Below are 15,299 nucleotides of genomic sequence, written 5' to 3'. Positions count from 1 at the left end.
GTTTTTATATTAGCTGGCAGCTCTAGAAACTGTTGTGTATTTGTGACATATCATTGGAAGTTAACACTTTGGTAAAGGCCGGATTACCAGTGGTGATGTCAGATGAAGTGACGATCCATGGTCCGAAGAGGCCAACTATTATCCGAAGCCCACTTCTGGCCAGACTCAAGACTGGAAGTACGAGCGCAGGAGTTGCAGCAAAGTATGCTTCATTTTTTTTAACACCACAGACCCGGCCCCAAAGGGTTTTTCAGTATTCTTGGAAATCGACATCTGTCATGATAGCTTATGGCCTACAGAAGAATGGAAACCACTGGTCTAAAAGCATCGAATTTACCACTGGTTTCTTATCTAAAAATCTTAAGATCTTGTAGACTAGTATCTACATAACACATGTCTTGGCTATTCAATTGGCATCCTATCAGATATAACTGCTGTGGTGTTGGCTTGATGTATTAGTAGAACATAATGTTAAAAACAATAAAGTTTGTGTTCTCTCCAAAGTTCCATGTGTTGTTTATTAGCAACACAGAAATAAGCTTATACCTGGACCACAGCGTCCTTCCCACCAGTGATCCCCGATGGGCCAGCGCCCTTGATATATTTCAAATACTTAGCAAAAAAAAACCACATTGTCACATGAATGAATTCCCATTTCTATAATTTGACAGCAATGTCCCCAAAAAGACAGTAAGAAGAATAAAACACTATGAATTGCATGCTTTTCAATGCTGAGCCAAAAGATAAAGATTGAAATAAAATATATATTTTTTGAAGTCTCTGAGGCCACTTATACAGCACACATGCCCGAGAACTTGCAGCAAGTAGCAAAACCAAATGGCTGGTCACGTTGGCATGAAGTGAAATATAGCTCTGTAGAAGCAGCATTTTGGCGTACAAGTTGGGTACCAGTTTACCACATGGGTTAAATCTCCACCCAGTTTATAGACCTGAATTTTCCGTCATCTAACTTCAGACATTGTTCCCATTGCTGACACTTTGCAAAGAAGCTTTGGACACTTCAGTGCTGACTGTGGAGAGCGGGAAGCTCTCGTATTTGTCCTGACTTCCAACACATCGGCAACGGAGTATCAAGGTCTTCACTTCTTTTTGGAAGTTGCTGTTCAAGAAACCATACATGACAGGGTTGACGCACGTGGACGCCATGGCTGATAGGTGGCAGAGAGAGAATATGAGATCGTGATAACAGGCAGAAATACGCTTATGGTCCCAGTCAAAGAGGGCATTGAAAACAGTGAGGGGCAGCCAACACAGACCGAAGGCTACCACGATAGAAAGTAACATGATGTTAACCCTGCGATGACCTCCCTTTCGTCCTGAGTCTCCCCCTCCTGCTCTTTCCACTACATCCCTTCTTCTCCGTAAGCGTAGAAATATACGAAGGTAGCACAAAAGTATAAGGAGCAAGGGTAAGCAGTACTGGAAGAGCAGGAGGCAGGTGGTATAAGCTAGGCGGTGTTGTTCAGATGGCCAATTATCAATGCACACAAAATGGTCAATGTAAGGGTCAAAGGGCAGTGAGAGATTCTGAAATGGTCGATTCGTTAAAATACTAAAGGAAAGGAATGGTAAGGAGATGAAACACGACACGGCCCAGGTTACTGCCACCGCAAGGTAAGCGTGCCATGGCAAGGGTTTCCAACCGGTGGGATGTATTATGAGCTGATGTCGCTCCAAAGCAATGAGCACCAGAGACAGTACAGAGACAGTGACAGAGATACACTGCACAAATGGCGTCACTTTGCAGAGCGCTTCTCCCAGGATCCAACGGTTCATCAAAGTATAGATTACAGTGACGGGCACGCACACCAACGCCATAAGGATATCTGAGCAGGATAGATTGGCAATAAAAATGTTGGTGACATTCCGCATTTCTCGTTGGCGAGCAATGACAAAGACCAGGCAAGAGTTTCCAATGAGCCCTACGGCTATGAGGGCGCTGTAGGCTACAACCAAGAAGGTTACATTGCCGACAGAGTCTACACAAGAGGCTTCCCCTTCCCAGTTGGGGCCGAGATATCCAGTCAAGTTTAAGGTAAAAAGATGTAGGTAATCCTCCATTTTCTTATGCTATGGTGTTCCTGAGGATACACCTGTGAAGCACAAACATATCCATTGACCAATCTGTAAATGGGCATTAGGATTAAAGCAACACAAAGTCAATAAAACAACATGAAGTACTGAAAATTTACAAGAAAATTGATAAAAAAAGCTCCCTCTTTTGGTCCTACTGTTAAAAGAATATGTGTCCCTCTCCTACACTGGTCTTCCAAGTGCGGTCTCTGGCTGTAAGACAACTGGCTGCAGCAGAAGCCCTCCCCCCAAACTTTCTATGTAAATAATCAATTTGTATGAGAGCAGCATAAATCTTGGGTTCCTTAGACTACAGATGGAATGATTCGGACCCTAGTTGTCAAAGATTGGCTGGCTCCAAAGTCCACTCTTAATGGGGTAGATATGTAGACTTTACTTGGACTAGTATCAAAACCGACTGGATATAGAAGAGCTTCTGTATATGGGAGGCTATAACAACTCAAATGTTATCCCCGGTACACAATACCCTGGTTTCCTAATGGTCCTTGTATATATCACTATAGCTTATCTGTATCTGATTACTGACCCTAGTGGTCACTATACACACTAACTTCAGGTTAATGGGTGTAGTCATTACTACAGGGACCAGCAAGTGACCCTGAGACCATCAGCATCGACCATAGATTAATAACATCTTACATTTCTATACGACTTACTTCTCAAAGTGATTAATTGGAGAAACTTACCAAAAAGTTAAGAGCGACATCTGGGCTCAATCATGATAGGACCGGATGCTGCTCGATAGAAAAGACCTATAAATAAGATAAGATTTGTTTGATATAAAGCTTAGGCTCTGTTCACATTACATGTGTATTTACATTTAGCACAGAAACTGGAAAAGTTCTGCTGACATATACATCTACAATAACATTAGGGGGAGACGCCATCCTGCATTACATACAGGATAACAGGCCTTGGAGGGGGTATTATATAGTATGGGGGTCACTAGGAGGTGCATTACACAATGGTGGGGGGGCACTATCTTCAGCCAGTATACATAGTAATACAATACAACCATATTCAGTATTCATATCACCTCAGCTTCAGTGTCAACCATTATAAGTATTCCCCTTTCCCAAATATCCCCCCAATTATCCACCTGAGGGGTCTGCAGTTGGCTGTCTAAAACTCTTACATATCAGTTTCCCCATCAGTTACCAGAATATAGGTTTAAAATGGTAGGTAATCTTCCATTTTCTGAAATGCTCAGTAAAATGCCAATTTTTCATAGTTATTTATGTTTTATATTTAATGCAATGTCCTGTAACAATTGTCCATGTATATTTTATGATCTTCTTGGGTTATGTATGCAGTAATGGAACATCAAGGATCTGATGTATAAAACAATGGGAACAGACAAACAGTAGAGCTTTGCCCCTATTTGACTATGATATCTTTGTGTTTTTTTTACTTTTATTACCTCACTTTTATAAAGTCCCTGCTTTTTATCTACAGGTATGATGGCCATATGTAGATCCCAGTGCCCAGCAGGTTATCAGAGATTATGGTGGACACTTCCTAGCCCTATACTTTATTTCCAGATCTATCCTACACACTCCTCTATGGGATTTGTTAAGCACTAATAAGTGAGATTTTTGAATTCGGCCATATTCCTGTTATGTATTATGGGGGAGATTTATCATCAAGTTTCTGAGGTAAAACTGTTCTAGTTGGCCATGGAAACCAATCAGAGCTCAGCTTTCATTTTATAAACAGCTGTGGTAAAATGAAAGCTTAGCTCTGATTTGTTGCCATAGGCATCTACAACAGTTTTGCTCTAAGAGGCCTATGATAAATCTGCCCCTATTATGGAGCACATTTACTTACCAGGTCCCTGCGTGATCCCCGATCCGGAATGTCCGACAAGGATGAACTCTACTGCGATTCATTTACATCTTACGCCCGATATCCTGCATGTGTCGCTTCCCCGCTCAGGTCCGCCGGAGTTCACCTTCTTCTTCCTGGTGCATGTGAGTGCATGGCTTGCGACACAATTTAAATGTCCAAATCATTCAGATCGTCCGTCGGCCACGCTGATTTCTGTCGCATGAAAGCCGGCGCGATTGCGGCAAAATTCAATCGTGTGCACCAAAAACCCCTTTTAAATCCCTGTTACAGCGGCGCAGACTCTGATTTCAGGTTATGCCATGACATTTGTTACTGACAGGATACGCCTGCTGCATTATTTATGATGTGAAAGTTGAAAGATATGTTTTATCAGAGCCAAGTGCCTCTTTCTCCAGTTACTTTAGCTCTTATCATCCTCCATCCTTCCCAATTTAATTCTCTTTCTTAAAGGACATCTTCTGTCAGTTTCAGTGATGGTAATAATTTATTTACTTGGTAAATAAATTTACAAAGTAAACTGTAAAGCTGATGGTAATGGTTATTCTGTATAAATTACATTCAGCCCCTTAAAGGGATATTCCCATTTCATCAAGTAATTGATATTGTTTGAATAATGAAAAGTTATGCAAATTTCCAGTATACTTTCTGTAGCAATTCCTCACGGTTTTCTAGATCTCTGCTTGCTGTGATTCTATGGAAAGCTTCTATGTTTACTTCCATTGGACAGAAATCTGACCATGGTCACACAGGTGCACGGCTCGTTATATCACAGAGCGTAATTAGATCTGTGTGATATAACGAGCCGTGCACCTGTGTGACCATGGTCAGATTTCTATCCAATGGAAGTAAACAATGAAGCTTTCTATAGAATGACATCAAGCAGAGTTCTAGAAAACCATGAGGAATTGATTCAGAAAGTATATTGGAAAATGTTATTATTTTTCATCATACAAAGAACAACATTAATTTGCCAAAATGGGAATACCCCTTTAAAGGCAACCACGAGGCTGATGTGGCCCCCAGTGAAAATTAGTGAATATGACACCCCTGCTGTAAGGGGTTCCTACGCACAGGTGCTACCATGGCCTCTGAGACACAAATGGGTGCAATGATGTATCTTATTACACAACTTGTTGTTCCTTAGCACTGATGGAGTATAAGAGCAGACAAGCCGTTTCCTGTATAAGTCTTATAAATCCAAATTTCTGTTGCAAATAGCTGATGGGAAGTCAGAGTTTAATGCAAGCAGCACTAGTCAAGGAGCCCTTTCTATCAGGTGTCTACTATATAGTCTCAAGAAGGTGAAATAACTTTGTTTAGAAAAACATTTTGGGTGCAATCATGGTGCAATCTTGGTACTTTTTTAACCCCTTAAGGACGCAGCCATTTTCTAGCTTAAGACTCAGTCCCATTTTTTGTATTCTGACTTGCGTCGCTTTATATGGTTATAACTTTTGAACACTGTTACTTATCTAAACGATTCTGAGATTGTTTTTTCCCCACATTTTGTACTTCATTTTAGTGGTAAATGTTGGCTGATAAATTTTGCGTTTATTTTCCAAAAAAAGAAAAAATGATGAATTTTTTGAAAAATTTAAATTTTTTGAAATTTGAAATCATTACATTTTCAGGCAGATCGATTTACCACCTAAATAAGTTGCTGAATAACATTTCCCATTTGTCTACTTTACATTTTCATCATTTTTGAAATGTCTGGATAATTTATTTTGATGTCACGCAGCTTACAAATCGAATCCGTATTTTCAGAATTTACTCTTTTGCGGATAAATACAGTTTTGAATGAAATTTTACATATTTAGCATCAAACCCCCCCGCCCCCCCCTATATAACCAACCCATTTTCAAATCTGCACCCCTCAAACTATCAGAAACAGCTTTTAGGAAGATTTTTAACCCCTTGAGATCTTCATAGTAATTGAATCAAAATGGAGGTGAAATTTAGAATGGTCAAATTGTGCCGGTTATACGTTCATTTAGCCCTAAAATTTACACATTTCCAAAAGATAAAAATAGAAAACCCACCATACAATTTGTTCTGCAATTTCTCCAAAGTACAGAGGCCCCCCACATGTGGCCGTGACTTGTTTTATGGGTGCACAGCGAGGCGCAGAAGGGAAGGAGGGCCCTGCAGCTGCCAGGATTTTAGTTTTCTCGTTGCCTCCTTTCGTAGGCTATAAAATTTTCGCTTTCACAGACGCCATCTTTCAGGCACTGCCTTTAGACATTTCTGGGGTCCCGATCGGACCCCAGAAATGCCATAGCAACGATTGGCGAAAACGGTTCCAGGGGGCTGATCGTGGGGGAAAGACCCCCCAGAGGCATGTTAGATGCCGCGGTCGGGCTGACAGCTGCATTTAATGGGTTACACACCCGCAATCGGAGCCCACTCCGATCGCGGGTGTTACACTGCGGTGGCGGCTATATGTTACAGCCGGCACCCCGTGTTTCCCGATGCCGGTTCGGCTCCGATCCAGAGCCGAGCTGGCATCAGCTCCGTAACGTATATATCAGCCATGGAGCGCTAAGGGGTTAAACACATTGAAAACAAGCGTTTGCTGGGTAAAATCCGTTTTTCTTCATTTCTGTAAGTAACATTCATTTCTGTGTTAACATTTTCACAGCTGCTTACACTTCCAGAAATTAAGAAAATTTCCTTCAAACCAGTCAAACTCATGGTAAACATGCAAAATCACATGCACTCTAAAATCTTTCCCGAGCACCAGAAATGTGGCCAACAGTCGGAGAACAGGCAACAGTGCAATAGCACTGTTTTGTGTCCCTGCTAGACCAAATTTCTTTTGATCTACTTTCCGCCAGTTTACAGCGCCCAAAAATGGCTGCGACACATATTAATTGTGTCTGAGATTCCACTCCGCCAAAGCCACGCCCCTTTTCGGAGAATAGTCGGAGCAGGCGGAAAAAGGCATTTTTTTCTGGCGCTGCCATCTAATACATAGGTCGGAGAGCAGAACATGCGGTGAGAGCTCCACATAACTGGCGGAAACACCATAGTAAATGTCCCCCACTTTTCGATACCTCATAATGTACCAAAATAAATGGTGCAGTTCTTTGTAACTAGGCGGAGGGTGCTATTAAAGTGCCCACTTAGTATATGGTGATTGAATAATTTAAAGGGGCTTTCCATTTTTCATTTTTGCTGCAAGTGCTATGCATAAGTTGCCAGGTACTACACAGTGAGAACATACTTGTAGCCTCTCTGTACTTTGGTAATAGATTTGGCGCCCCTCCACCACTACTAACCTAAAACATCTAAAAGTGTCTGTGTTTTTTTCTGTGTTCCCCAGTCATCACCTCTTGGCTGTCGATTCCTTTTAATAATCACCTTCTAGTATTAGATGGGTTATTCCCCCTGATCGCGCTCTCGCCCCCTCCTGGTCATGCTTCAATTTGCAGTAATTAAATAATAACACCATAGGTTCCTTTTCCAATGACTTGTTTGTGATTTTTCTAACGTGGTGAATTACTGTGCAGCAGATGGCCCATGTATCTGCTCATGGCCACAAACTGTGCTGCAAATTTGCCTGTGCTGAGCCGCATTCTGCTCACTCCAAACAAGAATTAAACGACATAATAAATGCCATCAGTGAAATATTTTGGATTGGTCCATGATATGATATCCCACCTCACACTAAGGGCTCTTTGACATTGGCATTGTTTTTCACTTCCGTGGTTCAGTTATTTTCACGGATGCCTCACAAAGCCATTGTTTTCAATGGGTGTTTTCACATTGGCTTGTATTGTCACAGTGGGCAGCACGGTGGCTTAGTGGTAAGCATTACAGCCTTGCAGCTCTGGGGACCTGGGTCCAAGTCCAAGGGTTAACATCTGCAAAGTGTTTGTATGTTCTCTCTGTATTTTTGCGTGGGTTTCCTCCGAGTCCTCCAGTTTCCTCCCACATTCCAAAACATACTGGTAGGTTGATTAGATTGTGAGCCCCTTGGGGACAGGGACTGATTTGGCAAGCTCTGTGCAGCTCTGCGTAACCTGTGTGCACTTTATAAATAAAGAATTATTATTGTGGAAAAAATTTGGAAACATGTCCTATTTTTTTCATGGATGATGATCATGGAAGCAAAAATAAAACAATCCATTTTATTTTCACTGATGAGGCTGAGAAATCAGTTTTTATGTTTTCAAAGCAATGTCAAACATGTTTTTTTTTGTTTTGCGGACACGGAGACAAAACAGAAGCAAAACGGAGACAAGACGCAACGGAAGCGAAGAACCAACGCCAATGTAAAACTACCCTAAAATGAAGCAATTTAAATTTTTCTATGTATTGCGGGTGATAAATAATTCTCTCTGACGACAGCTCGGATGAATACAGTTACGATGGTATCAAGAGTTGTCACCCAACTTTCACCCCAAAAAGCTGTCATCTTCTTTTAAAGATTTTTCCATATTTAAATACAAACAAAAGTTCCGTAGAGAGAATATTTGTAGTTTGTTCTTTTGCTCTGTGTTTCCTCTGGGTGTTTAAATTTTCTCCAACTCTTACTGATGTGTTATTTGGCTCTTTATTAAAATTTCCCAAATTTGTCTGACAAGGAAATTAGATTGTGAACCCCATGGGGACAGGAACTAATGTGACAATCTTTGTCTAGTTGTGCAGAATATGTTGGTGTTATATTATCCACTTCTATTACCAAATAAATTACCTATAGGAGAGGTATAGGTCCCATGAGAGTTTTGCAGTGATGTACCTAGGAACTAGAGGATGTCGGTATGCCTTAGGTGCATATTAGGTGTCTCTTCCCCACAAAAAAACACTGTATAGAACAGAGGGGTGAGGCTAGCCCCAAGCTGAACCTCAGGACCTATGCATTGCTAAATAGGAAGAAAAATCCATAGGGACCTCTGTGGACTCAGCAACAGTCTTAAAGGGAACCTACCACCACAAATCTACCTATAAAGGTAGATCGGGTGGTAGGTGGATCAATAGGAAGTGAGGATAGCCCTTTTAAGGGCTAATCCTCACGTTCCCGCGCTCTTTTGTGAACTTATATTATCGCTTTATGCTAATTTTATTATGCGGCTACTGGGGCGTGGAGTAGCCGCAGCTGTGGCTACACGGCGCGGCTACTCCACGCCCCAGTAGCCACTTTACCCCTTCTATCCACAATCTTCGGCGTGCTGCCCTCGTCCGACGAACCTGCCGTCTGCGCATGCAGGGACGTGAGGATTAGCCCTTAAAAGAGCTATCCTCACGTCCTATTGATCCACCTACCACCCGATCTACCTTTATAGGTAGATTCGTGGTGGTAGGTTCCCTTTAAAGGAAATCTACCATTAAAATTCATCATGATAAAGCAGGGACATTACTCATAGATCCAGGCACTGTGACTGTGGTAGTCTTCTTATATTTGTTATCCATGGCCTTTCAAAAACAACTTTTCCAATTATGCTAATAAGCCAGAAGGTGTGTTGCTATAATGTTACAAAAGAAAAATATCCATTTAACTACCAAATATGTTTTAGGAATCTAGTGATAAGATGACAATGAAATAGTTACCAAGAATTGTCCTGGTAAAGGTGGAACATTTAGGCCCCTAGGAATGTGCCTGAACCTACCAGGCCCTGTGTAGACTGGTGAAGGAATCCCTCTATGTAGGATACTATTACTATACATGTATACAGTGAAGTAAGGAAGGATCATATATTAGAGCAGCACAGTGGTTTAGTGGTTAGCATTACAGCCTTGCAGCGCTGGGGACCTGGATTCCCAGGGTCAACATCTGCAAAGATTTTGCGTGGGTTTCCTCCCACACTGTAAAACATACTGGTAGGTTGATTAGATTGTGAGCCCCATTGGGGACAGGGACTGATCTGGAAAGTTCTGTGTAGCGCTGCGTAATCTGTGTGCGCTATATAAATTAAGGAATTATTATTATAATTATTGATTTTCTCACTTATAAAGATTAGGTTAATAGGTATGGGGATGGACGATTAAACAAACATACATTATTAGGATATTTGTATTCACAACTCTTTTTGGCAATAAACTATTGACCATTCATGTCCACCTTGAAGCAGAACTCCACAGGACCCCTAATCAGTTTTTGGCCAGCTCCTTTCTGAACACTCAGGCTGTAGGTATAATAAAGGTATATGATCTACATTTACTACTTAAAGATTAACACCAACAGCAATATCATTCCAGCTCTGACATGGGAGCAATGGCACTTTAGGATCTGAATCGTTGTGTCTCTGAAGGGGGCAGGAGGTGACATCCAGACCCTCCAAAATGGGACCTCTAAGGGACTATGAGAAGTGAAGTGCTGGGGCCTCCCAGGGTTATATTCCTTTTAGATATTAGCAAATCTATTTGTTGGTTCATAGATTCGGCACAATATACAGTATTATTCAGGTACCAAATGAAATCCAAATCTTTTCTCCTTCGCTTCAAATGCATCTTGTAAAATACGGCTGCCAATCATCCCAGAGCATAGGGAGGGGGATGGGTGAAGGAAAATTAAAAAAAATTATAAAAAAAATTAAAGAAACGAGAAAGGAATTTTTCATTTACAAAATAATCTGAGGGTATTCCAACCAGGACCAAATGTTTTGAAAAATTCTATAACCCTTCTACAAGCAAATCTTTTTTTGCTCATCTCATTTGCAATTCCTTGCTATGTGACAGCGGGAAATGACTGAAGTCCTATAGCTGTGAGTTGGGTGCTGCTTTGACATACACACTAGTGCTCCATTATTATTGAGCCCCTGGGGTCCCCAGGAATTTGACAATTATCTTTCAATTCTTTGCACGGCTTTACACATGGGCGCCGCTCGTTATATCCCTGGTCATGTCATGTCACACAGGTGCACGGCTCGTTATATCCCTGGTCATGTGATGTCACACAGGTGCATGGCTCGTTATATCCCTGGACGTGTGATGTCACACAAGTGCATGGCTCGTTGTATCCCTGGTAATGTGATGTCACACAGGTGCACGGCTCGTTATATACCTGGACATGTGATGTCACACAGGTGCATGGCTCGTTGTATCCCTGGTCATGTGATGTCACACAGGTGCATGGCTCGTTGTATCCCTGGTCATGTGATGTCACACAGGTGCATGGCTCGTTATATCCCTGGACATGTGATGTCACACAAGTGCATGGCTCGTTGTATCCCTGGTCATGTGATGTCACACAGGTGCATGGCTCGTTATATCCCTGGTCATGTGATGTCACACAGGTGCACGGCTCGTTATATCCCTGGACATGTGATGTCACACAGTTTCGGCGAGTAATCGGAGCTTTTATAACAAACCGTGCACCTGTGCAACATCACATGATCAAGGATCGTTTTTTTTATTCACAAGAAATAAACAATGAAGCCTCCTATAGAATGACAGCAAGCAGAGATCTAACAGCGAGTAATTGATACAGAAAGTATATTGGAAAATTGTATAATATTTCATTACATAAACAATATCAATTATTTCCTGAAAGTGGACAACCCCTTTAAAGGTCCATGGAGTGAAGATAACGTACACCCGGCCTACCCGGACAGCCAGCATACATATATCATCATAATAGAGATGCCTGATACTATAAAGTGTGTCATTCCTGTAAAGAATACAGCGCCATTTATATTCACACATTGGGATGTCAGGATAAGCTTAGTCCCCTTATCTATCCTTCTTTTCATAATTAAATGGATCTAACTTGATTCTACAGTCACTCACCGGTTTAAAGGAAAATTTCAATGTTTCCAAAATTCTGCGTGTAGTGATAAGTTTTATCATTTTCTTATACTTTTTCTGCACAGAGCTGCATTTCTATATACAAAACAGATATCACAGCTATGTCTTGTACGAGCCGCGCCCCGCGTGTCCATCCCATGATCAGAACGGATTTCTATAAAGTTGGAGTAGATGTTAAAGGGAACCTGTCAGGTGTTTTTTTTCCACTGTAAACTTACCCCAGGAAAGTGTTGGTGTTTCATGTGCTGCCCCTCACTAAGCTTTTTTTTAAATAAAAAGTTAAGGTTTAATGGACATCTGCCACGGGGATGAAGGACTGTAGGCAAATAAGCCTAAGGGGCTCCAGGCTCCATAGGTGGTAATGGAGCCTGGAGCCCCTCAGGCTCATTTGTATACAGTATTTCATCCTTGTTGTAGAGGATTTATACAACCTTATATCAGCATATGCATCTACCACCGGGATGAAAGACTATATGCAAATATATAGGGGTAAGCCCCCCCCCCATTTCTGTCGCATGCATGCTAATGCACCACAATCCAGTCGCGTGCCCCAAAAACACGGGGCAATTCGGCGCAAAAACGGTAAACCTGACGGAATCGCGGTCCGCAGACCCTTAGTAAATGAGCCCCTTAGTCTTTCATCCTGGTGGTAGATGGCTGATTTTGGCATTGAAGAGAACGTGCAAACTTCTTTCACGTGTATTTATAATTGTATTTTAAAGTATGGGCCAGTTTTGTGTCACGGCTGCTCTGTGTCAGACAAGACAGAAAAAAAAGAGGCTTTTACTGCTTAGTCGGAGTTTGTGCCACACTTATTACTGATGTGCGTGCAATTCTGCAGCAAAAAAAATGGTGCACGCACCTGAGCAGTGCAGGGGGTACCAGATTCATGAAGAATGGGTGCCGGTATTGATGAATCTGGCGCCCTCTGCACACTCCACAAGCAAATTGCACCTATTACAGACTGTGCTAGTTTTGATAAATGTGGCCCATTGTGCTTTATTACAACTTGTGAGTTAGTACTGATCTCTCACTGAACCCAATGCCTTTCTGAGCTAGCAGCCAAATTCTCTGTAATTTAGGCCTGTGTGACTAGATGAAGCTGCTCCATGCCCATGTGACTAGTTAAGGTACATTTTCATATGCCAGTCTTATGTTTTACATCTTTGTAAGGGGCACTAAAGGAAAAACCTAACCTGATTCCTTACAGAAAAATTAATTGATTGACAACAAGCAAACATGTATACAAACGTTCGTATATTAGGAAATTGTATCACTGTTTATACACAGAACAACAATTTGGTCCTTGGGTGTGATCACGAGTATTGTATTTGTTTCCCATGGTATTGAATAGATAACTTACATATAGAAGAACATACAGAACATCCTGTACAGATTTCCCTATAGCTAATGCTTCCTTCCATTAACACGGTTTGTAAAATCATATGTAACCTAGTAAAGGAGCCGTGGGCACTATGGGGCACATTTACTAAGGACCTTGCACCAGTTTTCTGTTGGACTTTGCACGTTCTTTTTAGGTGCCCGTGCCACATTTGTGTCACACTCGACCCTTTTGTGGTGCTGCTCCACTAGTCATTATTCAACACAAATTAGGGGCCGTTCCGGTGCTCCGTCAGACCGTGCGCCAGATTTAACACGCAAAGTCTGACAGAATTGTGTCACACGCCCCATGTTAAAAAGTTGGTGCACTCTGTCAGAGCTGTGCAGGGGGCGCCATATTCATGAAGTACGTGCACCAGAAATCCTGAATGTGGCGCCCCCTTCAGACTACACAGGTAACTGCACATAGTACAGACTGCACTGCACATAGTACAGACTGCACTGTGGACACCCAGAATTGTGGCTCTCCTAAGATGGGACTTACTATCTCATTGAGAATTGCCCAAAATGTACAGAATGCGCAACAATTTAGTTCACAATTTTCCATACTGTCTATCTGGGAATTGTGTATTAAAAAGTATAAATTACTATGTACATGTAGAGATCAAAGCTTCTGGACACCAAAGGGAAATCTGTAATAGGGTCCCCACCTATCACATGCCATTCCTATATCATATGGGGACACTAGGTCCCTTCAGACACCAGGGCCTGATTTGCAAAACTCTTTCCAATGAATGATTATCACCCTGTCCTAAGAAGGAAAAAAGTTTTGCTGCACTGGGATACGATTGGACCTATCCCGCCCCCCACCACCCTCCATGCTGATGTCAAACATATCAGACCCCGGTGACCAGAGGAAAGATGTCCTTGGTGCAGATGAGGGTAACAAGAATCATGGCAACATATAAAGGTGGAGTGTCATGTTGGCACCCAGCACCCCGGGGCACAAGCTCCAAGACCTAAAACATGACAGGTCCACAGGCTGTAGGGACGGAAATCATTTTTAGCCTCACATGACACAAAGCAGGTGGAGAGTCACTTACATGTCACTTACAGGAGAGTATCAGCATGTAGGTAGGTATCAGGTGTCCAGAGAAGATGGTGAGAATCAGCAGAGAAAGAAGGAGGAGAGACCTGTCAGATGTCTGCACACTGGCTGTATGACTCCACTCTCTATCTCTTCTACCCCCCACCCCTTTATCTATCCTCTCACCTCACTCCGGCCCTCCTTTCGCCTTATTTTATGGTGCCCCTATAAGTCCCATGTGTGACCCTCATGCTTCCGTCCGCATCTCAAGCAACGTCTTCGGTTTCTGCCTCTCTGAGTGTCTCTTGTCTCGTTCCTCTTCCCAAATAATTCTTCTCCTCCGAGTGTTTGGACTTTCTCGTCACCTCTCCCGCTCTTTAGCCCCGTCTCTCCCTTTGGTGCACTTGCATTGCTGTAGGGTCTCGGGAGCACCTTCAGATGGGGGCTAGGATTGTAGGGGTGCAGACACCCCCCCACCCCGGGAGATTTGGTTCACTAGAGAAAATCTCGCAGCTTCTGCGGGAAAAATGAAGAGATCTCAGCAGACGGACAGACTCATTATGGGAAATCAGCTGCTGTTGCTAGGAAACCAAATTCTTTTTTATCTGGAATCTGCCAGCAACAGAAAACAAATTATTCCGAATCCTTCTCGCACCCCGCAGCCCAGCACCTTCTGCTGTTCCTGGGCATGCACACCCTGAGCTGCTCTTACACCCTCTAATGCATACATTACCCTGTCACATCTGCTATTTCTGCTCCAGCATTGCTGGGTCTCTCACTTCTATATTAATGAAATCCATGGTATCCCCGAGCACTCGCTGGAGCAGAAGTCCTCATGCATAAAATACACAGACTGCTCATTGCAGATAAAGGCCAAGCTGCCCATGTAATGGCACTGCCAGCCTTATATAGCACCCTTCCAGGTGAGCCCCAAAACCTGGCCCCCCACTAACGGTCCCTAGAGTTCTGCACTGGGTCAGGTATCAAAATTTACGAATCAGGATTTTAGGTTTTCTAGTCTTGAGGTCAAGGTTTGATCAAAAGTTGAAGACTTGACATGGAGAACTATCCCGAGTTACAGACTGTGTTATAGTAAAAGCTGCATTCACAATTCTGTAGACTTCACAGCTGAAATATTTCACTTCCCCCCCAGAGCCTA

General features: G+C 42.5%; 1 protein-coding gene across 3 annotated transcripts; it reads right to left on the bottom strand.

The window, feature by feature from the left end:
- Nucleotides 1-510: 510 nt before the first annotated feature.
- On the bottom strand, nucleotides 511-14,841 carry LOC140127837 (neuropeptide Y receptor type 1-like). Of its 3 annotated transcripts, none has more exons than XM_072148954.1 (3): nucleotides 14,327-14,841; nucleotides 2,802-2,849; nucleotides 511-2,114 (listed from the first exon to the last, which is right to left on the bottom strand). In XM_072148954.1, the coding sequence occupies exon 3, from the start codon at nucleotides 2,080-2,082 to the stop codon at nucleotides 973-975; it is 1,110 nt and encodes a 369-aa protein (XP_072005055.1). In that variant the 5' UTR covers nucleotides 2,083-2,114; nucleotides 2,802-2,849; nucleotides 14,327-14,841; the 3' UTR covers nucleotides 511-972. The 3 variants fall into 3 exon arrangements, with proteins under 3 accessions (XP_072005055.1, XP_072005054.1, XP_072005053.1); XM_072148953.1 differs by having other exon boundaries at nucleotides 512-2,114; nucleotides 2,802-2,867; nucleotides 14,168-14,840; XM_072148952.1 differs by having other exon boundaries at nucleotides 512-2,114; nucleotides 2,802-2,867; nucleotides 14,157-14,839.
- Between the last annotated feature and the right edge of the window lie 458 nt (nucleotides 14,842-15,299).

The sequence above is a fragment of the Engystomops pustulosus genome, chromosome 4 (genome assembly GCF_040894005.1).
Source record: "Engystomops pustulosus chromosome 4, aEngPut4.maternal, whole genome shotgun sequence".
Taxonomy (NCBI): domain Eukaryota; kingdom Metazoa; phylum Chordata; class Amphibia; order Anura; family Leptodactylidae; genus Engystomops; species Engystomops pustulosus.
This window is presented reverse-complemented; position numbering and strand designations above follow the sequence as displayed.